The 24,437-nt window shown below is 37.3% G+C and overlaps 3 protein-coding genes across 10 annotated transcripts; 1 reads left to right on the forward strand and 2 right to left on the reverse strand.

Annotated features, from left to right (window-relative positions):
• Positions 1-699: 699 nt before the first annotated feature.
• On the reverse strand, positions 700-9,799 carry POSH (SH3 domain containing ring finger posh). 8 transcript variants are annotated; one of them, XM_076417670.1, is made up of 12 exons: positions 8,830-9,799; positions 8,660-8,774; positions 7,914-8,149; positions 7,730-7,856; positions 7,522-7,670; positions 7,280-7,444; positions 6,128-6,358; positions 5,175-5,478; positions 3,482-3,648; positions 3,230-3,358; positions 2,704-2,887; positions 700-2,644 (listed from the first exon to the last, which is right to left on the reverse strand). In XM_076417670.1, the coding sequence occupies exons 1-12, from the start codon at positions 9,252-9,254 to the stop codon at positions 2,531-2,533; spliced, it is 2,346 nt and encodes a 781-aa protein (XP_076273785.1). In that variant the 5' UTR covers positions 9,255-9,799; the 3' UTR covers positions 700-2,530. The 8 variants fall into 8 exon arrangements, with proteins under 8 accessions (XP_076273785.1, XP_076273790.1, XP_076273784.1 ...); XM_076417675.1 differs by having other exon boundaries at positions 5,340-5,478; positions 6,128-6,367; XM_076417669.1 differs by having other exon boundaries at positions 6,128-6,367.
• Positions 9,800-10,136: 337 nt separating this feature from the next.
• Ndf (Nucleosome-destabilizing factor) lies at positions 10,137-23,554 on the forward strand. Its single transcript, XM_076417686.1, has 9 exons — positions 10,137-10,259; positions 10,331-10,367; positions 10,583-10,650; positions 10,756-10,969; positions 11,028-11,222; positions 11,283-11,456; positions 19,912-20,046; positions 20,441-20,920; positions 22,866-23,554. The coding sequence occupies exons 1-9, from the start codon at positions 10,216-10,218 to the stop codon at positions 23,040-23,042; spliced, it is 1,524 nt and encodes a 507-aa protein (XP_076273801.1). The 5' UTR covers positions 10,137-10,215; the 3' UTR covers positions 23,043-23,554.
• LOC143204824 (uncharacterized) lies at positions 14,447-18,665 on the reverse strand. The gene is made up of 8 exons (XM_076417684.1): positions 18,435-18,665; positions 17,397-17,728; positions 17,104-17,336; positions 16,447-17,039; positions 16,142-16,387; positions 15,751-15,910; positions 15,451-15,683; positions 14,447-15,386 (listed from the first exon to the last, which is right to left on the reverse strand). Exons 2-8 carry the CDS (start codon positions 17,689-17,691, stop codon positions 14,525-14,527), a joined length of 2,622 nt encoding a protein of 873 aa, XP_076273799.1. The 5' UTR covers positions 17,692-17,728; positions 18,435-18,665; the 3' UTR covers positions 14,447-14,524.
• Positions 23,555-24,437: the final 883 nt, after the last annotated feature.

Consider the following 24,437-nt stretch of genomic DNA (forward strand, 5'->3'; position numbering starts at 1 on the left):
TTTTGAGCGTTTTATCTTTATTATTTAGACATTTTTTCCATACATCATACATAATGAAATAAGTTAACAAGCAATGCCATCTATGGGATATTAAAATAATTATTGCCGGCTTGGTTGGCGCAGTAGTTAAGGCGACAGGACGGTCCTCCTACTGCTGCTATAGTTTGTTATATATATATATATATATATATATATATATATATATATATATATATATATATATAGTCTGTCCTTAGGAGTACAAAATCCGACAAAGAAAATGGATCCGTCGCGCCAGTAACCAGGCTATGTAAAACTGGATGTCTTTCTGGGATGATTTCTAAGTTGGTCGCTTTCCAGCCGGTAAGCTTAATGCCGGGGACCGTGGTTCGGAGCCCACGTTAAACTGAAGGTCCAGTATACATAAACCCCCGTTGGTAAAAAGACTTTAAAATATTTAAAAAAAAATTATTAATTATTCCTGTTATTACAAACAGTACTTCAAAGGGAATTTATTTTTATATAACAAAATGTTAATAAAACATTAATTTTAATAATTTAAATTTATAAAAACCTCACATTAGTTTAATTAATAAAAATATCAGATAATACAAAAACATGACGTTTGTCAACCCAATGCTATTGTCGATCAGGATAGAAAGGTACCATAGAGTAATATTTATTACTCTATGAAAGGTACAGACAAATAAAACAAACAGGACAATTTTGGTTATTTATATTTAAGTAAGAATCGATAATACACCAAGTACTTGCAATAAATTTAACTTAATTATAAAGAAAAATAACGATAAATACTCCATCAAATTAAACTTCAACTTGACCATCCCGGGCGCGCAATAAATAAGAAAAAAAAAGCCCGCGTGAGGCGATCCCCCAAGCTTCGTAACGTTAGACACACGCTCAGCTAAACGCTAACCACCTACATAGACCTACAGTACAGTAATGAACACAGTTGTCTTGTCGTACGAGACGCTTGAATCGTCTACGTTAATCGTAACAAGATAATAAATAAATCCTATCGGTACGGTTAAGAAGCTTTAAGCAAGAAATAAATACGATACGCAAAATGAGAATACAAATAATAAGGAACCAATAACGAAAAAAACAATCTGGCTTCGTTCTGCTTTCGGTGGGTTTAGTTCAGACCTATTTACATTTTCTTATGAGCACCGAGTAAACGAATTTTATACATATATACACATGACAACATCCAGATAAATCTCATCAAAATTTCATGCATTTACAATAGAGAGAAAAAACAGAAACAAATAAATATGGAAACAAAAACAAAACCTACGCGTCTTCTGTGTAATCTCTTGTGAAGTTACATGGATTTGATAATTTCAATTTGGTTTTGTTTAAAGGGACAATATGTGTAGAATATTTTGTTAGAGAGCCTTTGGAAAATCATCTTTTTTCTAAAACCATTATAAAATGTCTAAATGTTCCTTTTTTGTTTGGTTTTTGTTATACCAAAACAGAGGAAATTGCAGGAGCCACAAGTAGGCCATGATTAACAACTCATTGTTTTCTAAAAACGTTAGTCTATGGACAATATATCTTCAAAATAAAATCCACTGTTTTTTTTTTATTAATTGTAATTATGAATTACCCTGACCACCTATTACACCTGTCAAAAGGTCTCATTGTTGAACATAAACTTCACAAAATGTATAAACGTTCTTTTATATTATTTGTAATTTTTAATAATTTATTTTTTATAGAAGGAAATTATTTATGTTTTCGACGAACAAACTTTTGAAACCCATTACATATATAATTATCTAATGGTATAATATGTGTACAATATTTTCCTAAAGATGGTATCTTTCAAAAATACTCTTCTTAAACTAGTTAAAGCCGTAGTTAAAACTTCCATATATTTTTTCTGAAAAATGTTAATTTGTAGATAGCATTTATCTAAAAAGAACTCACACACTGTTGTTTTTCCTCTTAACAACACAAATAACAACAAAAAAACTATTTTGAAAAGTCCCACTAGATGAATTACCCAAAATATTGAACAGAAATTTTATCAAATATTTATTTGTTTTTTTTTATTTACTTAGGTAAGTTAAATCTCTGAAACCCGTGTAACTAACTCGTTAAATTTTTTTTTTTGATATAACAGACAGTGAGAGCCTTCGGTTGAACTAGGTAGGCCATGGTTAAAACTTCAATTATTTTTTTGAAAACGTTAAAGTTTGTCCTCTATCTTTTTTTCAATTGAAAACATGAATTATCCTGACTTTGACATCCTTCAAAACCCATGTAATCCATTAAAAGACTCGAAATATCTTCCACTTAAATATTTCACATACCAATCAATGGTAGCGTTTTCCTGTACATGTTTATATAAAAACGGACTGATAAGTTACCGATCTCGTGCTAATGGCACTGAAATAAAGCGTTAAACAATACACGTATCATGGCGATGTCATGATGATGGCTCAAATCGGCGTCCTACGGTGAAGGCAGGATTGGCTGGGTCCCAGTGTTAAGGCACCTGCAACGACTTGTCGGTCGAGTTTCAAAAGCGCTCCACGAAACTGACGGGAAACAGGCCGGTCTTGCCCGTCCTCTGTTGAGTCCCTTTGTACCATCCGTCCTCCCTCTTTTTGTGCACATATATTATGTCGTTAACCTGGAAAACATACAGTGTTATAAACAACCACCACGAAAGAGAGCTCGTCGCCTGTTTACCTGCAGCTCCAGCTCGAAAGCGCTGTTCGGAGGATACGGCGCTATGCACCTGAACCATTTATGAATGTCCTGCGATCCGGTCTGCGATGTCTGGTGGTTGCCGGCGTCCAAGGAATTGGATTTCTTGTGTCTGTGCACGTCCGGACTAGAACCGGAGCTTCCTACTTGGGCGTTGTCTCCGGACCTGGGGATCATTCGATACAACATTCAAAGTAACGTCACCAATCAAGAAGGGATTTTGACACTTTTTTTTGTTTTCTCTTGGATCTCTTACTTAATATAATTATATTACCCCTAATTTAAGCCAATTAAAAAAGATAAATGATAAATGACGAATGATAACTAAAACCTCGTATTCTAACACCATAAAAAATAAATGACATAAACAAAATATGTTCGGCGAAGATCGGGCATCCAATCTGCATCTACAAACACCAAGCTAGAAAGTCTGGGGGATGGAACGACAGATTCAAGGGGAGCATGCACTAGATTCTACCACAGCAAACCAACCAATCTACAAACCGACCTGGAGCTACCGTGATGCAAGATCGACGGACGTTCCTTGTGTTTAACTCGGTGCGACGAAGAGCCGGTGAACAAACGGTGATGGTCGACGGGCTGGATCTGCAAGAGCTGACTGGGACAAGAACCGGACCTGGGAACATTCATGATCATGCGACGAAAGAAACCGGAGCTCTGGGATAGGGGAAGATAGAAGGTGGTGGGTGGAAGGCATGGAGATGTCGGTGATGTTTTGGTGCGGGTGTCCGTTACTTACCTCACGTGAACTGGATGGGAAGCCGGGGAGGATTGGCTGGAGGCCGCGCGGTCCTCGAACACCGGATTATCCATGGAGTAGGAGGAAGGCGGCGGCGATTTGGACAGTTTGATGCTGGCGAGGCGGCGCATCAAGCTGACAGAGCCCTTATCTTTACGATCCTTGCCCTAAAATCGTCATCGTATCACCCTGGGCCTCATTTAATTGTGCATACATACAAAAGCAATCAACAGTCATTGCTACGTTGGTTTAAAGTTGTTTTCGCAAAAACGCGTAATCTTTTTTTATACACCTAATATATTATGTCAAAAAAGTAGTGGGAATTGATAAAAAGTAACACAAAAAAATACTACAGTCCCTCTAATAAAACAGCCAATGCACGTCATATATGACGTCAAATGCACTTTGTAAAAATGTAACATTTGTTTGTTTTAAACTAGGAGTGGATTTTTTTTCTCATTTTATCCTAGTTAAAAATAGACAGAATGGTTGCTGATGCGTTGGAATATATAACCAAATCAGTTTACAAATGTCAAATGTTTACAAAATCCTTCAGAACATTAATGATAATTAGAATTTACAAAACAGCGGACGTAGTAAACAAAAATTTTAAGTTAATCGGGCAATATTGTGCTGACGTCGTAAGCTTTGATGACGTGTATTGGTTGTTTTATTGGATAAACTATGGATGTTGCTTTAGGTATATCACGTGACTGATACATAATATTAATTCATTCATTCATAATATTCATTCATATTAATTCTGATACATAATTTAATTAATATTTCGTTCAAAATCAGACAACTGTTTATAGTAACGATTTTCGTTCTTATCAGAATAAGATCGTCGATTTATCAAGTCGCCATTTCTCTTTCTTCTAAGATAATATAGTTTCGACTAAATTAAAAGTATTTGCGTTAGTCTCTATACATTTCTGATAAACGTAAAATCCCCTTTAATCTCGATGCATTTTTCTTTCTCATTTTACCAATTAGCATTACTCTAGTTAAAAAGAGACTTTTAGTTTTGAGTTAGAAAGAGAATGAAATTTGATGTGTCCTGTAACCAACATGTAACCAAATCGATAATATTGATATAAAATTCGATTTGTGTTGGTATTGATCGACACCGTTGTCACATGTCAACGTAAATATCATAAAACAACTCTAACCTACAAACTATTGTGGCTGTTTAATTAACTCCAATTTAAGTCATTGGCGCGTCAACGTTGCATTATAAATTTTGATGACGTACATTGGCTGTTTTATTGGAAGGGCTATACTGTATTTCCCATATATAAATACTATTCATACAATCTGGCAACATTGCGAATTAAAATATACGCATGTCTTAACGTATGGTGGTAACCATTTAATGAAATGGCGGGTTATTTGTTTGAAATTATTTTTTACTTGTTCGATTTTGTCAGTTCATCTCACTGCTTTATTATGGTCAGTCATCAATGTCTTCAACTAAAGTTAACATCGCTAAAGTGAAGATGGTGATTGAAATGCAATTTCATCGGGAAATACCGATAGAGACAAAAAAACACAGAGAACGAATTTGATTTTGAGCCTTTTATTACCAATTCCGCGTACTTTTTTAAATATAATTTACCAGGGGTGTCGCAAATCACATGTTATATAATTATCGTTAGTATATTAAAGGAACAAAAACAGAAACGCAACAAACCTTCTCAGACTTGGTCTGGGCAAGCGTGTTAGTGGGCGGAGTCATCCCAGCGTGCCAGCTGACGGAGCCAGAGGCGGGACTAGCGGCGCGAGGCGGCAATTCCGGCGGGGGAGCGTCTGCGGACGTGCGTGTTCGGGCCCCCTTGGAAGCACGCGAGAAACTTACGGACAGCGCGGAGTCTGCCAGGGGCAGAGCTGGCTGGCTCTGGTTTGGCACGCCACGGGCCGGGGTCACGTAGTTGCCAGGGAAGACACCGCATTTCTGGGTCCGGTTGGATACGCCCTTGTACCATCCATCCTGACAACTGAAAATCCCCAATTACTCGTCTCTTATATTACCAACTAAATACCAAACCAATGATAGAGCTCGAATAGTTGTTGGATAAGTATTACACGTGTTCATAATCCACTTTTATTTTGTACTTTTTTCGAATTGATTGAGTTCTTAAACACATACTGAAACTACCAATTATCGGTATATAAAATTCGATTTGGGTTGGTACTGGACAACACCGTTGTCATATGTCAATGTAAAGATAATAAAACAACTCTAACCTACAAACTATTGTGGCTGTTTAATGAACTTATAATGAACTTCCTTCAATAAATATCCATTAAATGTTCTATAATGTTAAAACAAAATATATTTTATAACGTTATTTTTGTTTCATTATATTATTTAGATTAGTATTTTTATACTTTAAAGTCTCCTTTTTATCAGATTAGTGTTTTGTTGTCAGAGTCAAAATAAACGAAAACTTAAATTTCATGCGGCAACGCTGCATTATAAATGTTGATAACGTACATTGGCTTTTGCTGCGTTGCTATGCAAAGGATGAATAAATAATAAGTGAAGCTGACGTGCTTCTTTATATATTTATGGTAATATTTTTAGTGTCTTGGTTTGATATTTAGTGAAATTACAGTATTCTAATTTCGGGCGACAATACTTACATCTCGGACACCATATAGATGCCGCCCTTCTTCAATTCTAGCTCGTCCGACTTTTGTGGTTTGTATGGGTACAAAGCCATAAAAGCCGCAGGAAGCTGGACCTCCTGGGTGACCGTGGCAGTCGAAGAGGAGGATCCCGAGCTACGCTTCGACCTCTCCGACGACGAGGAGTGCGTGGACGCCGAAGCCTGACTCGCAGACCCGGAGGGGGCCGGTATCTCGGTCGAATGTCTGTGAACACTGAAAGGTTAATCGTTCACTCGTGGATGTAGACCACGTTAGATTTTATTGGAAGTATGAAAAAGTAATCTGCGCCTATTAAATCATGTCTTCTTGGCGTCAGCTAGTTGATAGTAAAATTGAGTGATGCTGCTTATCGCTAATTCAATTGTTTATGCAAATTAGATTATCACTATCACTTTTTAATAGTTATTTTTGTTTTTTTTTTAGGATTGCTGGCTAGACTCACTGTCACAATCGAATTTGTGTACATTCTAGCTGTTCGAGTTTTTAACCAATTGAAATAAAAATTTACACTTATCTTGTTTATATAAATAGTTTCTCTGTGAGCCAGAAACTATGAAAAATTTCTATTTTTACTATGTTTTTATTGCATGTAAAAAAATATTAAATCGTACTTTATTGCCATAGTCTGAAAAAAAAAATTTTTCGTTTTTTTTTTAATGTTAATTCACATTAAAGAGAGACTATGTTCTCAAAATATAAATAAAATAAATTTATTCTTAATTGGATAAAAAAATCATAAAAATGACCGCAAGTACGCCATCCTACACCTATTTGTCCCCTTAATATTTCTGTAATAACAAACAACAAACTATTTTGTTTGCATAAACTCATTGACAGAAAATATATCATCTGTCAAATCTGACATATTTTAAAATGAAATTTTTATTGTAGTTTTGACACATCAAACATTGGATACTTTTTCAAATACCTAATAAAAACGTAAACAATCGTAAAAGTAGGAAAGAAGGGCGGAAAATAATAATCTAAAGCAAAGGTCAAAGTAGGCTGTGCCAAAAACAAAACAAACGTGAAAACAAGAGACAGAGACAATACCCCCTTCGAAATCGTCCACCGCCACCTCTAAATCCGTATACTCGGACACTGGAAATAAACAAAAACCAATACCTATTGTGATGGGAGGCCGGCACGTTGGTCAGACTGTGCCGTTTGTCTTTAGCGTGTTGCTGATGATGACCGACCCTGCCGTCCGCTGCGTGAAAACCCATCGCGGTCTGAGGATGCAAACTGGGAGCGCTCTTGCTCGATGGCTTCGCCGTTTCGTGTTTCCGACTGCGGGTACAAAACAACGCACAGGAAGCATGACAAACGATCACGGGGCCGGCTGGTTGCGGGAAATCGGTACTTACCTGGAATTTCTTGGGGATATCGGCTGACGCGACGGCGGCGAGGCTGGCGACGACGGCGCGGTGCTCGAGCTGGAGCTGGTGTTGCTGGAGGACACGTTCGGGGTCGTGCTGGAACTACTCGACGTTATGTTGGCGCTCGAATCTCCCCCCTGTTACAAGGCGTCATCATTAATCGACTAAAGATTCTGTATGAGTCAATGAAACCCACCTGTTGTTGCTGAACCTGATTTTGGGTAACCGACATCACCGCTGTGGAGTGATCGGTGGGGATCAGAGGGGTGGTACCCTCCACGGTTGGCGTGGGAGGCGCCACCTTTGACGGCCCTGGTTGCACACTACACAAAACAACAATCAACTCGCCGTAGACGCGTTTATTTAAAGTCATAACTCACTTTGTGGATAGTTTCATTAATGATCTGGCTAAGTTATTCAGCTCGACGAAGGCCAGGGGGAAAATACCGATTTTACCGTCCAACTTGCCCTCCGCCCAGTTCTCGTCCACTCTTCTGATGACGTTAATAATGTCGCCTTTATTAAAAGCCAAACATCCCTCTTCTTCATCATTGTTCATGCGGAAATCGTACAATGCCTTGCACTGAGGAATATTACTGGGTACAGGTGTAATGACCTTAAATATATTTAAAATGTAAACAGAATTTCTATAGAAATAAAGGCCAGAACACCTTTCCACATATAGGACAGATCTAATTTTTTAAAATTTAGATAGTTTATTGTATACTGTATCAAAATTTTCCATATATCAATCAAAATCTTAAAATACCTAATAAGCATCTAATTTGACCTTATCAATTCAATACACCATTATTTTGATTGAATGAAAAATCCTCTATATACCTCTACATTTCTTGAAAATTGCAAAAAAGTGCCGCATTTTTTACCTCCCATATGAAGATAATACTCTCAAAATAAAGGTATTTTGGGGCACAAAGTAACGAAAATCTACAAATTGCTCTAAAACTTGTAGTTTTCAAGATATGTGACGCAAACAGAAATTCAGAACAGCAAACATATTTTATCAGATGTTTTTTTTCTATAACTTATTGATATTTTATCTAGAGATTAGTAATTGTCTTAGTGAGAGTAGAATAAAAATAAATAATTCTTTTAATAGTTTTACCTGTACATAACAAGAGGGGAAAACACCATGTTTTCCTCCGCATTCCCCTTCATACCAATAACTGTCAATTCTCTTTTTCAAGATAATAATGTCGCCACGTTTAAAGCTCAAATCTCTAAAATGAAAAATTCACAGAACAAAAAATATGGAATTTAACACAATATTCCTACCCAACATCTGTAGCTGTATAATCAAACAAGGCCTTGGCATAGGGCTGATGGGGCACCGTGTGTCCAGGCGCGTGCCTATTATTAACTCTATCTATTTGATGCTGTTGTATATGAGCCGCATTCTGAATAACACTGGGATGCGGGTGGACCGATCCTCTATTGGGTTTAGGAGCTTTCGTTCCTCCTCCTGAATTTTTAATGCCTTCCAGAATACGCATCAGTAGCACATTAGGTGGTAGATCATCTATTTTGATTTTTACCAAAACCCGGCATTCTGGGCACCGTAATTCTTTGTGCTTATGGTATATCTCTTCTAGACATTTTCTGCAAAATGTGTGCTGGCAAGGCAGAACCTTGCTGGAAGTATCTAATCTTTCCAGGCAAACAGAGCACTCCAACAGGTCATTTAACGTTCCCTCATCCATTTTTAAAATAAAACATTCCACACCCACAAACTCCAAACCACATTTATTTTATACACTTAAATACCGCGAAATACCAGAATTAATATTCTAGATAAACAAATGTTTTATATATAACATTCCTTTCTTTATTATTTAGTATAGAGTTATTTATTTACTCCCTTAAATCAAATATTAATATTAATATACTAAAAAGGGCAAAATTAATTCAGTCTTATTCAGATCGCGTTGCGAAAACGCTGAGTAGAACAAAAAAAATGTTTATTAATATAAACTCTTCTCCTGCATTAAACAAACTGCACTTCCGGTTATAAAAAAGGCAATATTCGTCATGCTCTGGGTGCGGTATACCACGAAAATATAGGCTATTCAACCTTTATTATTGATGCTTCCATCACATTAGCAGACTTTACACATATTTTTAGTTTTTTATCGATATATTTCAATAAAACACAAATAAAACTGACACACTACAATCTAACTGACACAAAGAATTCTAATCACCACTAATGATGTAAGAAAACTTGGAAATATAGATGTGAAAGGTTGACAGATGACATACGTCAAAGAGCAACAAAAATTCGAAAGGCGCTTTCGATTTTAATTTGTTTTCGTAATGTTGCCAAAGTTATTAAAATAAATTATTTAAACGGTCTCTAAAAATATTTCTGTAGAAATTTATCCAGAAATATTCAGTTATATTTCTTATATATTAACTGAGTACCTTGTGTTTTGATGATATATGCTGAAGCAACATAATGTTTTAACACTTATTAAACTACCAAGACTTGGCAACGTAGCAAAATATTATTGGAAAACGCTTGTCGAAGTTTAGAATTTTCGGTATTTTGTAGTGTAATTTCGATTGTGCGCAGAACTCATGCCCCCACTTCAACACAAAGTTGAGTGCGATGAACGATGAAAACAAAATTTAGTTTGAGAGAAGTAGCGTTAGAGTGACTGTATGTTAAATATGGAGTCAAATTTTAAAGTCGGTGATTTAGTTTGGTGTGTATTATATCGCATAAAAAATAATTTTTAGTGAAAAGTGCATAATAATTGTGAGATTTTTTTTTCAGGGCCCGAATGAAGTCTTATCCAGCCTGGCCAGCTCGTGTAAGTATGCCGCCAATCTACAGTTTGCGTAGTGGAGTTTTAGCATGACAATCACTAACTTACTATTGTACAAGACCGTCAACCAATCGGTGCTGAGTATTTTCAAAATTTCGGTAACGCTAACGCTATCTTTTCGAAAAGCAAGCGCGAAATTTATGTTTTGGACTTCCTAACCTTTCGAGTTTATTTTGATTTCATTGAAGTTTGTGTTTTAGATTTTGGAGTCCGATTCTCAAAAAAAGGGACAAGCTTATGTGTATTTTTTCGGAAGCAAAGCTACATAGTAAGTAGTTTAGTTTTTATAATGTTTCGAACGAGTTTACCGTTAAATAAATATTATACCTACGCTAAGAGGATATTTTTAACCTCACTAAACCTGTAATTTCAGTGGTCATGTACCAAACAGTGCCGTAGTTCCATTTGATAGTACCCACAAAGATAATTTAGCATCATGTAAACGACCAGATTTTAAAATAGCACTACAGTTGGCCGAGGAATACAGACAAAGCATGGAACAATCTGAAAATAAAGAAACAGAGGAAGCTGAATCAGAGAAAGGAGAGGACAAAAGCAACTCGGGTTCACCAAAACAAATTAACAAGGTATGGAGATATAGCAAAATTTTTGAGTGTCTTAATTCATATTGAGGTGCATTGGTAGTCTTCAAGAAAAAGTAGTGTGGAAAGTGCTGAGAGTTCTTCATCAGGTAAAGGGAAGACCAAGAGAAAAGCTTCAGATTCAATGGAGAATGGACCTAAGCGTTCTAGGTCATCAATAACCACATTGAAAGATGACAGCAATGGTTTAAGCAGTAGAAGTGACTTATTAAACAGACCAGCTGTATTAGATCGACCGGTCAGTATTATTTTCATTTTTATAAGACAGTTGGTTAAACCGAGTGTGTTTTTCTGATAGGATTCACCTACAGTGGACTTTGCCAACTCATCAGAAGTTATACAAAGCAAAGAAATAGAACCATCAACTCTTAAATTTGGCTTCCTGGGATTGGGTATCATGGGACAGAGGATTGTCAAAAACCTGATCCAGACTGGACATCATGTGAACATATGGAGTAGAGACCCAAAAAAAGTGAGTACACTTTTCCTTATATAGTTTTACTTTTTGTTCATGTTTTCATTGAATATAAAGCGTACTAACTGCCAGTGTTTTCTATAGGGCATCATTAGTAATCATTCAATCACAACTTATTTGTTGTAACGTTTCAATTATATTATTGTTTTGTCTTTTTTTCGGTTATATAAAATATCCCTGAATTCTAATGACATTATGAGTGTCACTGTGATCACTTATTGATAGTGGTTTGTCATTAAATTACATGGTGCTTTGTGTACCATTAAAATTTTTTGACTGTGTTTTAAATTTTCTTTGGGTTGATTTAATAATTATAAGCCTACTAGATAATTGGTTCTGTATTTTTTATCTAAGAGTTTAATGTGATGTGTGTTTTGAAAAAACTTATTTTTTATAAAAATAGAGCCTTGTGAGGGTCTTATCAATTTTCCAATCTATGCTTAATAAGTGCCATTTAACATTGCTTCGTAGAAAAGGAAATTTGTACTAATCTATGTATTTCCAATTTATCAAAATGAAGAAGTAATTTAACCTTCTTTTGTTTAATTCCAAATTTAATTGATGCTTAAACGGTTATCTTTTTATCTCCCAATATAAAACATCCCAGAATTATTCTAGGGTAATTTTTATGTGTGTTGTGTTTCTAAAACTTCTTTCTGTATGTTTTTATATAAAAATATATTTTTAATGGTATTTCCATTCTAATTTTTCATAGCATTGATTCTATACATCTTGGCCTATTTATTATGGTTGTAAGATAATTTTTTTTATCTAAGGGTTTGAATTCATATCAATCTCAAAATTATTTTATTTATATTATTTTGTTTATTCATAATTTATGACTATTTATTAATTTAAAAAGGTGTTTATCATTATTGGAATTGGAAATAATTTGTTTTTGGACAAAAATAAAGCGTTCGAAGTTTATAAAAAAAAATTTGCCGCTAAAATGTTCTGTTGTACGTTCAATGGTTGCTAATAGACAGATATTCCTATATGAAGTACTAATTTATGTAATTCAACTTTCAATTCTTTTTAAAACAATAATCCTCTTGTATTTTCCATTTTCCGTAATATATAACATCATTAACATGTTCTAGGGACATATTTTTTATATATATTGCTAAATCTTTCATAAATGTTTCCTTTTGACGGTGTTATGTTTCACAGCCTAAAATCGATTGTCTTATCAAATATGTTGTGTTACTTTACAAATCGTGTTACTAGTTTTTTTTTATAAAATGAAAACAAAAATGATCATGAAGCCAATCAAAACTCTATCTGGTATTTTATCTGATTAAATTATCAGCGAAAAATATTTGTTCTGCGTTTAAACTGTTGCCGACTGATAGCGCTTCCTATAGGACGAAATTAGTACTTATTTATATATGGCTATTATTTTAAGATATCCCTATTTTAATTGCTTTATTTTAAGCATAAAGCCATTGTATATTTTTATTATTCTTTTTTTTTTCATAATAAAAAACGTCATTAAACGCATAACATTGTGATATACATTTTTACGATGGTGTTTTGTTTTAATTTTTCGTTGGGTCCATTTATACTCTCATACCCACTAGATCATTGCATTTGTTGGATTTTACAGCAAATATCACTTAATTTATCTAAATTTTTTTATTATTTTGAGGTGTTTTGAGTTTTTTAAAAGTCAAATCATGCTGTGCTTTCTATCTGACAGCATATACTATAGGACGAAATTCGTATTTATATAGATTATCTATTTCTGTTCTTTAAAAAAATTGATTGGACTATAGTTTTAATTAGTATTTATTCTAAACTTTTACTTGCATTAATTTTTTTGAATGTCATCCTTGTTATTTACGAGTCTATGCCTACTAGATAATTGTAGCGTTTTAAAGGTAAATGCGTTTCGTTTCATGGAAGTTCTTATCTACCGTTTTGATAGTAAGCCAAGACTGAATATTGTATTGACTACTGTTGTCAGAGTGCCGCGGGAAAACATACAAAGCTGTTCCGTTTCGTATTCCATTGATATCAAGGCGTGGGTTTTGGCCAACTGACATTTCTGTTTGAATATGAGCGCTTATTCAAGAAAACATTGACTCAATGGAGTTTTTGTAATGCGGCGTTATGGTATCGTTTACAATCATACATTGTCGGATGTTTTTTAAGTGAGACTGGCTTACTTATGCTTTATTGAGCATTGTTTTCTACTACCATAAAAATAATATTGCAAAAGATCAACACAGAAGAAGATAAAGAAGATAACAGTTTACTTTTCTAATTTTTTGCTTACGATAATATTTGTATTTGCAATCGCTATTTCTTTTCTATGATTGTTCGTCCATGTGGAGAGTGGTCTACTAAATATTTTTACAAAATGCCCTTTTTGTGGCGGTATCAAAGTTTTCCTACAGATCTTTGTTTTTGGACCAATGTTGATTGCCTGCTCTGCTATCCCACTGTTGTTGGTTAAGGAGTATATAAAAACAACTTTTAAATCTGCACACAGCTTAATTGTAATTCATTTTCTGGAAAATTATTATAAGAATTGGATAAGCAACAGGAGGCGCATAAGTATTTCCATTATGTAATAATACACACTTGATGTTAACATATTAAAATATGTGGGGGTGATGGGCCATTTTATTGTCGTTTTCGGAGTCGTCATAGCAAATACAGGAATGTATTTAGTTATTGAAAAATTATTGTCCCTTTGTTGCGTGGTTTTGAGTGTTTATTTACTTTGTGCTTCTATAAATGTTGATGGAAGATGTTTATATATATTATGAAAAGTGCTTTTAATACTAAAAATTGTTTTTTATCGATTCAAATTCTGTTATATGCAATTATGTATGTTTTAATAGGATCTGTACATTTTATTCGATTTTATTTCTCCATCCTCATCTATTATAAAGTTTGCATTTATTAGTTTCCGTGATATTAATAGGCATACGTGTAACACTGTTCTGGGCTAACCTTGTGTTAAATGAAACGCAGATTAATTATTGATAAACTAGTCTTATATTCCATTAAAATTTAAAATTCTTTTATTACAATATGCTATAACAACGCGCGCCGTTTCAAAGAGACGTCTCGTGATTCATGCGACCATCTTCGTCGGACAGGTCAATCTTGGTCTCCTCCAGATCGATGGCGGCCAGGTCCGGAATTATGAAGCCGCCGTTCTTGGACGTGGAGGCTACGTCCAGCGGGGGCATGATCGGGCGTTCTTCGATGTAATTAATGTGCACGCCGGCCAGGACGTCCGGTGAGGGCACCTTGGAACCCAAGGAACGTTCCGTCGGTGTGTAGTAGAGTGACAGCCTGCTCTGGGTCATGTTCTCGGTGTCGGTGACTTCGTCCAGGTTGCTCAGCTGCTCGATCTTGGACTTGATGTAGAAATCGACGCCCTCGATGTCGTTGGGATCGAACACCAGGCTCTCGGCGCGTCCACAGGTCCCCGCCCGGCAGTTCTCGAAGTACAGGCTGGGCAGGTTCTCCAGGACCTTGTTGAGGGTCTGCTGCTGGTATTTGTAGGTTTCGCGTAGCTGCAACACCTTATGAGAGCTAAACTTGCGGATCTTGTTCCGTTGGAACACGTAATTTTCCCGGACCCAGTTCAGCTGCGACGTGGAATAGTCCCGCACTTTGCGCACCTGGTCGCAGTACTGTCCTCTCAGCGTCGACAGGTGCTGACTGCCGATGTCTCGGAAGTCGCGCAGGTGTTTGGCTTGGGTCTGGTAACTGTTCTGGATCCACTCAATCTGTTGCGTGCAATTATCCTTGATCCTCGTCACCTGTTGCGTGTAGTTCTCCTTGAGTTTCTCCAGCTGCTGAGACTTGTACTGTTCGATGTTGTCGAGCATGGCGTAGATTTGTCTAGCTCTCGGCGATACCCGGTCGCGTTTGCAGAAACTGCAGAAATTGTTCAAAATACCGAACCTAGTGAAGAAGAAAGATATGATGAGCAATTTATTTCGCTAGTTTTTACTCGGTACCGACTCACCTGTTAAGTATATAGCGTAGGAACTGTACTAGGAGGGTGATGCCTAGGAAGCCGGCCGCGCACTGGGCTCCGAATATCAAGCTGATGATGCGGATGTGGTTCCAGTCGGTGGGATCGATGTGCAGTAGCACGTCCTCCGTGAAGTTGGCTATGGGGTTGCTGGCGTAGCAGTAGTAACGGCCGCAATCTCCGCGCGTCAGGTTTCGAATCCACAGCGTTCCATTGTCCAGGACCTGTTGTATGTTGGGAAAGGTCGCGGTATCACTTGACACGTCGTCGTTTCGAATCGATATCACTCACCTGGATTCGGGGCGGTATTATTCGCAGCGGAATCATGTCGACGTCGTGAGCGTGCGGATGCTTCTTGAAGATGTCCGGTATCCCCGCGTCCGGATTCCAGTGGAACACTTCTCGTTTCGGCGTGATCCAGGTAATGGAAGGCGGAGGATATGCCGAGTATCTGGTAACAATGAGAAAATGGTTGATTAACACTTGCTAATGATGGACAGAAGTTTGGGACTAGTAAATCAGAGAGTGCAAAGTTTGGTGTATATGTAGAGTTGTGGGTTTCGATTTTGTGTTTTTTGGGAGATTGGGGTTTTGTTTCTTCACCTCTTAAAAAAAAATGTTCTCCAATATTGCCAATACGCAATAAGAAACAATTCATGAAGGGAACACTGACTATTCTTACCTGCATTCCAACAGCGCGTCGGACTTCAGGCGATACAACCTGGTAGGACTCTTATACACTATCTGAGGCTTGGTGCAGTTCAGATGCTGTAGGGTTGGAAGCATGTCGTTGGGGTAAGCGTCCGGACCGCAGCTCAAGTCCGACATCACCATGTTGGAGCGCTTCTTGGTCTCCGCCCATGCAGCGAACCAGTACATGCGGCAATCGCACGCCCATGGGTTATCAGATATGTTCAGATGGAATAACCTGCAATAAATCCCCCGTCTTGTGAGTTCGATCATTCTCCTCACCAAAATGTCACTTACTGGGATAGGTTCGCGATCGATTGCGGTAGGAACGTCAGGGAATTCCCGCTGATGTCCAGGCGGCGCAGAGCGGGCGTATCGGCCAGCACGTACGTCTCGATCTCCCTCAGACGCTTGTTGTTCCTGATCGACAGGTTCTGGAGGAGGGGCACGCCCAGCATCTCAGAGTTGTGGATCTCCTCGATGTCCGTGTCGTCGATGGTCAGCTCGACCAGGCCTGGGCTGAAGTGCAGCAGACCGAAGGAGAAGCGCGTCAGCCGATTACCGCTCAGGTTTAGCCGTCGCAGGTACTTCAGGCCGCGGAAAGTGCCGCTAGCCAGCTTGTCCAGCGGGTTGTTGGCGAGGTTCAGGTACTGGAGCTTGTTGAGCGAGTCGAACAGGCCCTTGGAGAAGCTGCTCAGCAGGTTGTTGCTGAGGTCGAGGTGTCGGAGCTCGGCGAGGTCGGCCAGGGCATTCGACGTCAGCTTGGTTATGCGGTTGTTGTTCAGCAGCAGCACCTCGATATACTTGTTGAACTTGAAGAAATGGTCGAGGAACGTCGCCAGATAGTTGTAGCTGAGGTCCAGTTCAGTCATGTGCTCCGTGGCGAATACCTGCGAAATTAACCGCGAGGGTGATTAGCTCTAGATAATGACAGTGGTGTTGCCTGAAAGATACCTGGAAAGGTAACGCCTGGAGGAGATTGTGGCTGAGGCTCAGCGACCTCAGCTTCTGGTTCTTGAACACATATCTGGGCAGGTCGGTGATTCGATTGAACGACAAATTCATCTGCAGCAGGCTGCTGAAATTGCCGAACTGGTAGTTCTCCAAGTGGCTGATGTTGTTCTGGCTCAGATCTATGGACTTCAGATTCTCCGGGTTCACTAGACAGTCTTTAATACGGACGATACCTGGACGGATGTCGACCGGTGAGAGGAGGGGGGACCTACGGTCGGTGGTTTAAGACTTACCGCTCTCCGTCCACGAGAGGTGGCGCACGTGCTTCAGGTCCAGCTCGCCCTCGCTGACGTTGTGCAGGGTCAGGTGGGTGATGTCCTCTCCCAGCACTAATCCCGCGGCAGGACGGTCCGTACAGGACAGCAGTGAGGCCTTGGCGCTGGCACATCCCGTGGGCACGTCCGCTTCCTCGGGACTGTGTCGGGTATGACCGGTCGCCAGTGACAGGAGCAGCAGGAGGACGAGGCATAGCGGCGCATTGGAACGGGGTGAGAAGCCGGCGCGATTCAGCCGGCAGGTGTTGTCCATGTCTCAAATGTCATCGTCTTGGTAGCCCCACGATTTTCTATCGCGAAACAATCTCTTATTATTATTTACGTCAAAAAACAACAATATTAGAAAAAAAAACATATTAAAATAATTTAATTTTGCTGAGTCGAAATAATCTTTGAACCAAACCAACTCGTAAAACATGCAAATTAACTTGTACATAAAAACGTTTATCTAAAGCCAGTCGCGCAGCGCAGTAGAAACGCAAACAAAAGTTGCACGAAAGCTCTTGACGCAAAAACAACGTTTCATAACTGCTTTTTAATTCCAGCTAGCTATAATAATTATTATTGTTATTGTCGTTTCATTAAAATTTAATTCGAGTTGTTTATGTTGAGCAATAACAGCTCCGATACGACGGAGTGTTTACGGCGCGACGACGTTTTCCAGACGGTGACAGAACCGCAACTAGAACTCGATTTTCACCCCGTACGCTCGACTCGGGATTGCGGGCGCCCGTGGGAAACTCTACAATCTCTTTCGCATCGCGGAATAATCACCACAGGCAGAATTGATTGATTCCTTCGACTGTCTCCGAAAAGGTTACACACTTGGTTTATTTATAGCCGCAGAGGGGGGAAAGAGGGTCGTCTGCATCGAGAAAACGATCTCGGCGAAAGGTCAGGTCGTTCTTGAAGACTGTGCACTTTTCGCGTTAACGAGCCAAGTGTCGAAGAAAACAAAACACATAATTCAATTGGGGAATATTAAAAAACACTAACCAGCTAGTTTTGTGTACGATATTTTCTGTTGGCCTTCGTCGATGCCGCGCTAGACTCGGCGTTGATGCACGAACGCGTCAAAAATGTACACACACATATACACTGAAAGAAAGAGAGAGGCCGGGTTTTTTTCTTTAGGTGTAGATGAGCTTGAAACGTGGAAACAGACAATGCCTAGCTCGAAGACATATAACACTGGACAGGACAGCTGTTCGCTATGTTCGACAGATCTAGTTGGCGCTGATGTTTGCTCGGTTGCCAAATTTCAGTTTTTACAATATTATGTTTTAAAGGTTTTTTCACTTGTTATTTCACTTAATAGAGACGTATTTAAAACACGCTTTTTTTTAATACATAAAACAAATTCACAAAATAACATATATATAAAGCCATTAATACAAGAATTAACATAAATAACGCGCTACATAACCCGAGTTACTGTAAACCATAGGAAAAATTGCAAGATATGGCAACGTAAGTGAGGTAATCTACGGTCGAGTCCAACTTCCATCGATTTCGAGGGGAAGTCGGAGGACGGGTCGAAAAACCGCGCTACGTTGTCGCGTCGTTGTCAAATTCTTGCCGCCGCGGATTTTTTATTGATATTTATCGTCGATTATGGGTGACATTGGGATTTGACGCCGTGCATCGATATATTCAGGTCAGCGACGACATAAATCCAATTACGGTGAGTCGGAAGTGGGTCCCTGTTCCTTCGACGCGGGGGGTTCGTACTATGCGGGGTAATTAGCCGGCAACGCCGTAAGAAGATATCTTTTCTGCCTCTCTGTGGTAATCGAAACATGTTGATATCCATACGGGCCTTGAATAATATCATGGGCTAATCTAGGGAACTGTTTATGTATTTACATTAATGATAATTTTAATTATATGAAAGTTCTAATATTAATCTTGTCAGTTTTTCAAAATAATAAATGTATAAATATAACTAATTCATTATCGAGCAGTATAAACACTAAGAACCCAAATGTATAGAATCAAACGCAAAAATCATTCTAAATATATGACCTCCCTGAATTCAATTAAGCTCTATGAAATAACGCCGATTATCGGTTTATTGGAGTAATTGAGAGCGATTGGGCAACGTTGCCCCATTGCTCCAGAAAAAGTGATAGTATTTCTCCAAGGCGACGTTTATTTGCATGCATTTTTTCGATAAAATTCAAGGACGTTCTTGTTATCTACCAAGACACCGAGCAACGTGTATACTAACCTTACTCGTTGACCGATATTAATTATGCTACGGAGGAAAAAATCGGAACATTTTCGACTAATTAAATCGATAGTCGACCTCAAGGTCAGTGACTCGCCGCCGCGAGCTCCGCGTAAAGTACGCCTCAAAATGTTACTATTACTTGAAGGAGGGAAAATCATTACTTCGAGAATGAAACCGTTAGCGATAGAACTCTGTTTTTGTAAATAATCGATTTTAACGTGCTTTTTTGAACGTTTTCAGAGACAATCAATCAAAGAACAGGCGGACGCCATGGGTGGTGTAGGGAAGGTGGAAGTCTACATAGCTCCCTGCGACGTCATGAAGAACTCCGACATAGTCTTCAGTTGCTCATTGGATCCAGAGTGCGCGAAAAAGGTGAGTGATTGGCAACGAGTTCGCAGTGATGGAGTTTTAAATTATCTTTAATTATAACATTATCGATAAGTTCACAAATTTAGAAACAAAAAAGTGACTAATTTCAATTTAGCGAAATGAATAATTGCCCATACAATTTTTTGCTTTATTTTTTTCAAACAAAATAGCTATATAATCAGGAATATAAGTGTATCATTTCAAAAAGACGTGATTAATTTTTCACGTACTTGAAATTAAATTATTTTTTAATCACAAATTATCAACGAGTTCGCAGTTCTAGAGTGGCCAATAGATAATTGTCATTGGCGGCCCTCGAAGTTTTTCTTAAAAATCGTATTTTTAATTCATCGATGCGTTCACAGTTTCAGAGATAACTTTCGCTTTTAATTTTCAGAACGTATTCGGAAACTGCGGCGTCACCAAGCAGGACAATGACACGCTCGACGGCAAGGGCTACGTCGAGATGACCGGCATCGACGCCCAGACCTCGTCGGTCATCTGCGAGGAGATCATGAGCAGGGGCGGCCGTTACCTGGAGGCCCAAATCCAGGGGAGTCGCGAGGAGGCCGAGGTCGGCTCGCTGGTGATCCTTACCGCCGGCGAGAAGAGCCTGTTCGTCGACTGCCAGTCCTGCTTCAAGGCGATGGGCAAGACGTCGTTGTACCTGGGCGAGGTGGGCCTCGCCACCAAAGTCTACCTCATTCTGCAACTGATGAAGGGCATCGCGCTCGTCGGTCTCGCGGAAGGTCTGGTGTTGGCCGATCGGTGTGGCATTTCCGCCAAAGACATTGTCGATATATTTAACATGACCGAGCTGTCGTGCCCGTACCTCCAGAACAAAGCCAACATCATCATCAACAAAGATTTCAAAAAGGTAAACGAGTTCCCACTTTTAGAGGTCGCAACGTAAAATCCGACGAGTTCGGAATAAGTTTGACGTATATATAATTGAGAATTTATTAATTAAGTATTGGTTGTGTCGTAGCTTAAACATCTATCGTGATTAAATATAAATGCTATTACGAACCCGAAAATTCGTCTATGATGAAATAAGAAATTAATTTTGGATTAAAAACGATTCGCATTCGTTAAAAATATTTAGGTTTCAGCTGAATTCAGGCACATATTTATATACAATATTTCGAAAAAGTAAACGCAATCTCACGTTTAGAGTTAGCAAGACGTAAAATCCGGCGAGTTCGGGGTGGCGGTGTTTTTCTGCGGGAGCTTTTCCCAAGTTTGTCGTTCTTAATAGAATACCCTGGAATATTACTACTAAAATTTCGCGACGACATTCTCGTTATTTATAGCCAAAGTACTTTGCCAAATATTTATTAAATTCGGTGTTTTCATTTTCTCGCGTTTCCAGTCCAAATATTTCTATTTAAATCTAAATATTTACCGGAAAACTACTACGAAATATTTCATTACTTACCTGGTCTTGATTATAGAAGATTATTTTAAGTATATTGACTATCTTGCTTAAAAATTAAATTAATTGCGTAAGTTTCTAAGATTATTAAGTAAAATTACTCTCATACTATTCCAAATTAATTTTATATATTATATGTATTACATTATTTTCTAAATATAAAAAATATACCTCCCGCATTTTAGAATTTTCTTAAAATTCAATTTTAGGAATTCTTTACCTATACAACATAAAAAAAATAAATTATTTCAAAAAAAGTTCAACTGAACTGGATGAAGTGGTTCCAAGGTTTTATTACATAACTTCTCTCAATAGATTCATTAAAATATTGTCGTATCTTGCCTCTAGCTTCTCAGATATCATTAAGAGTCCATTTGAACTCGCTCTTCATTTTCCTGATTAATTCAAAATTAATTATCCACTTAAAATTAGGGTGGATTTGCTAGTGATTATAATTATTATAGTCTTTTAAACCAGTTTTTATATAGATAAGAAAATAAATTCAGTTCATTTGATAGGGGGGGTAATTTCTTATGTATTGTTACAAATTCACTGCCAATACTCAAAGTTTATTATTATTTTCTCATATTACTGCTGATTTCGTATATATCATTAAAAAATCAGTTATTGAATGTTAGCAGGGTCATGGTTAGAAAATAATGCAGATGAATAGTTTGGCATGATAAATAAGTACCACGCCTAATACAAATGATATTAAATTACCGGCTAGTTTACTTATAAATGTTCTTCTTCCAACCATAGTAGAAAAGAAACTCACTGCATTTGGAAATAAGTAAATAACTGAATTTCGCATATATCATTAAATCAAATTTAATTTTTTACTGATGATTATCTAGGATTTATCACTTATTATGTAGAATATTTGAATTTTAAATGAATACACTATTAATATCTTGCATACATTATTAAAAGTTCCTGAAATGTTCAATTTACTACTAAATTCCTACATATCACGTCTAATATAATATCTAATTATCAACCACTTTCCTTGTGTAATTGAAATAAATTCATTACAGTTTGCATATCATTAAAACTAAGCAGATTTTAATTATGAATACTCAATGATATAATTAATAGAAATTCACCACGACAAGTTAAGTTAGTCAACATACTTAAACTTCAATTGAATTTGCAGCTAATATATCTCTTATTCATCTTATTTATAGTTACAAATCCAATTTAAATTTATCAAGCATTAATTTCACTATTAATTCCTCAATAATCATTTAAATAACCAGCTTAAATTCACTGTTCATTATTTGGATCAGTGGCTATTTTTCCGAGCACTTACCAATAACATTAAAAAATCTCAAGTTCCCATCTTGCCAGCTCGTGATGCTAAAAAAAAGTCTTGGCGTTGTTCCAGGTGGAACAGTCCATCCAGAACATGCAGAAGGACATCAAGCTGGCCTTGGGACTGTCCGACGAGTACATGCAGCCGCTAATGATGGCCTCCGCCGCCAACGAAGTCTACAAACACTCCAGGAAACTGGGCTACGATGAACACGACTGCGCCTGCATATACATGAAGGCACGGTACTAACGGTACCGTGTCGCGGGACAATTGTTTAATATCATTTAGGGATTGAATTACTTTTTTCCAAATCAAAACCCTCCCCTCTCCCTCACCTTTTTTCAACCCCTCCTTTATTCCCCGTCTCCCGTAATTTAGATAATTTCGCAAAAGGCGCGTGTTTTGAAGTTCGAATCCGGTGCGAGTCGAGCCGAGTTCGCCGGTGTCCTCTTCCGCCTGGAAGAACTTCACTCCAGATCCAGCGAGTTGTGTAGAAACGAGCCGGTGGAGGAACAGTTCGGGTACTGGGTATAGTGAGGGGAACCCCGGGTTCCTTTTTATCTTCGGAGTTTTATTATATTGTCCGGCTACTTCAGAACGCATCAATTGATTATTTAAAAGTTAGAGTTTCCAAGTTTTATATTCATTTAAAGATGATTTTACGTTTTTTTTTTCTAGAATGACTGATATACTTTAATATCAAAGATTTGTTCAATTATAAGAAATATCTCATAGATAAAATATAAACATTGTTTTATAAACGTGGTTGGTTTTATTTCTTTCAGATTGGTTGTTGGTCTAGGAACTGTCTTTGTTCTAAACAAGTATTAAGGCATTCGCGATTGTTTGCTTCAACCAATAGTAAACAGATCAAGTAAGAGAATCATATCGGCTCAGAAAATTGAAAGTGTTAGAATTTCTGAACTTTCTCCTGTATAAATACATAACAAATAATGCTATAAAATATTTTTAAAATTTTACCAAACCTGGTTCTTAAAAATATCAACTACTATTTTAATTTCATAATAATTTAGATCTAAATTTTTATACCTAACTAAAAGTTCATTTGTATTGAAAATTTGTTCTTTCTATTATAAATGTTTTTGAATTTAGTGACAATTTTTTTTCATTAAAATTCAATTAAATTCGTTATTCCTTGGATCAATGGAAATTCAGTTAAATAAATAATATTGAATAAAAAAAGCTTTGAGGGATATCTGATAATTGATAGGAATTTAATCCAATTTAAAATAACTTTTATAATGAATATTTAAGAATGAATTATTAACTATTTAGAAAACTTAATATTCAGTTCATGTCGTTTAAAATCCTCATACATAAGATTAATATAAATTCATTTGAAATTAAGATGAGATCTGGATATGTCATTAAGAATTCACTGCAAATTATTTACATAACATTAAAATCCACTTAAATTATCTGCTCATTCAAGGCGTCAGTTGAATTGAAGTTCTTTCGTATCATTAAAAATTCACTATCAGTTACTGTAACACACGATTACGATTTCACATATATCATTAAGAAATTACTTAAATTAATAGAAATGTAGTTTAATTTAAGATAGTATTTTACATATCATTAAAAATTAGCCACAAAATGTTCAGAATACTACAAAATCAGTTC

Source organism: Rhynchophorus ferrugineus, unplaced genomic scaffold (assembly GCF_030347505.1).
Source record: "Rhynchophorus ferrugineus isolate W39M unplaced genomic scaffold, kcgeb_rfMv2 rfM11, whole genome shotgun sequence".
Lineage (NCBI taxonomy): Eukaryota > Metazoa > Arthropoda > Insecta > Coleoptera > Curculionidae > Rhynchophorus > Rhynchophorus ferrugineus.

Coding starts and splice junctions, on each gene's coding strand:
- POSH (XM_076417669.1), bottom strand. CDS start 9,254: ATGGATGAGGGAACGTTAAATGACCTGTTGGAGTGCTCTGTTTGCCTG. Junction 5,479..6,127: donor ATCTATATGGTGTCCGAGAT/GTAAGTATTGTC, acceptor GGGGATTTTCAG/TTGTCAGGATGGATGGTACA. Junction 2,888..3,229: donor TTGCATCACGGTAGCTCCAG/GTCGGTTTGTAG, acceptor AATGATCCCCAG/GTCCGGAGACAACGCCCAAG.
- Ndf (XM_076417686.1), top strand. CDS start 10,216: ATGTTAAATATGGAGTCAAATTTTAAAGTCGGTGATTTAGTTTG. Junction 10,260..10,330: donor AAAGTCGGTGATTTAGTTTG/GTGTGTATTATA, acceptor TTTTTTTTTCAG/GGCCCGAATGAAGTCTTATC. Junction 20,047..20,440: donor ATCCAGAGTGCGCGAAAAAG/GTGAGTGATTGG, acceptor TTTAATTTTCAG/AACGTATTCGGAAACTGCGG.
- LOC143204824 (XM_076417684.1), bottom strand. CDS start 17,691: ATGGACAACACCTGCCGGCTGAATCGCGCCGGCTTCTCACCCCGTTCC. Junction 17,040..17,103: donor TCCAGGCGTTACCTTTCCAG/GTATCTTTCAGG, acceptor TTAATTTCGCAG/GTATTCGCCACGGAGCACAT. Junction 15,387..15,450: donor CTACGCTATATACTTAACAG/GTGAGTCGGTAC, acceptor CTTCTTCACTAG/GTTCGGTATTTTGAACAATT.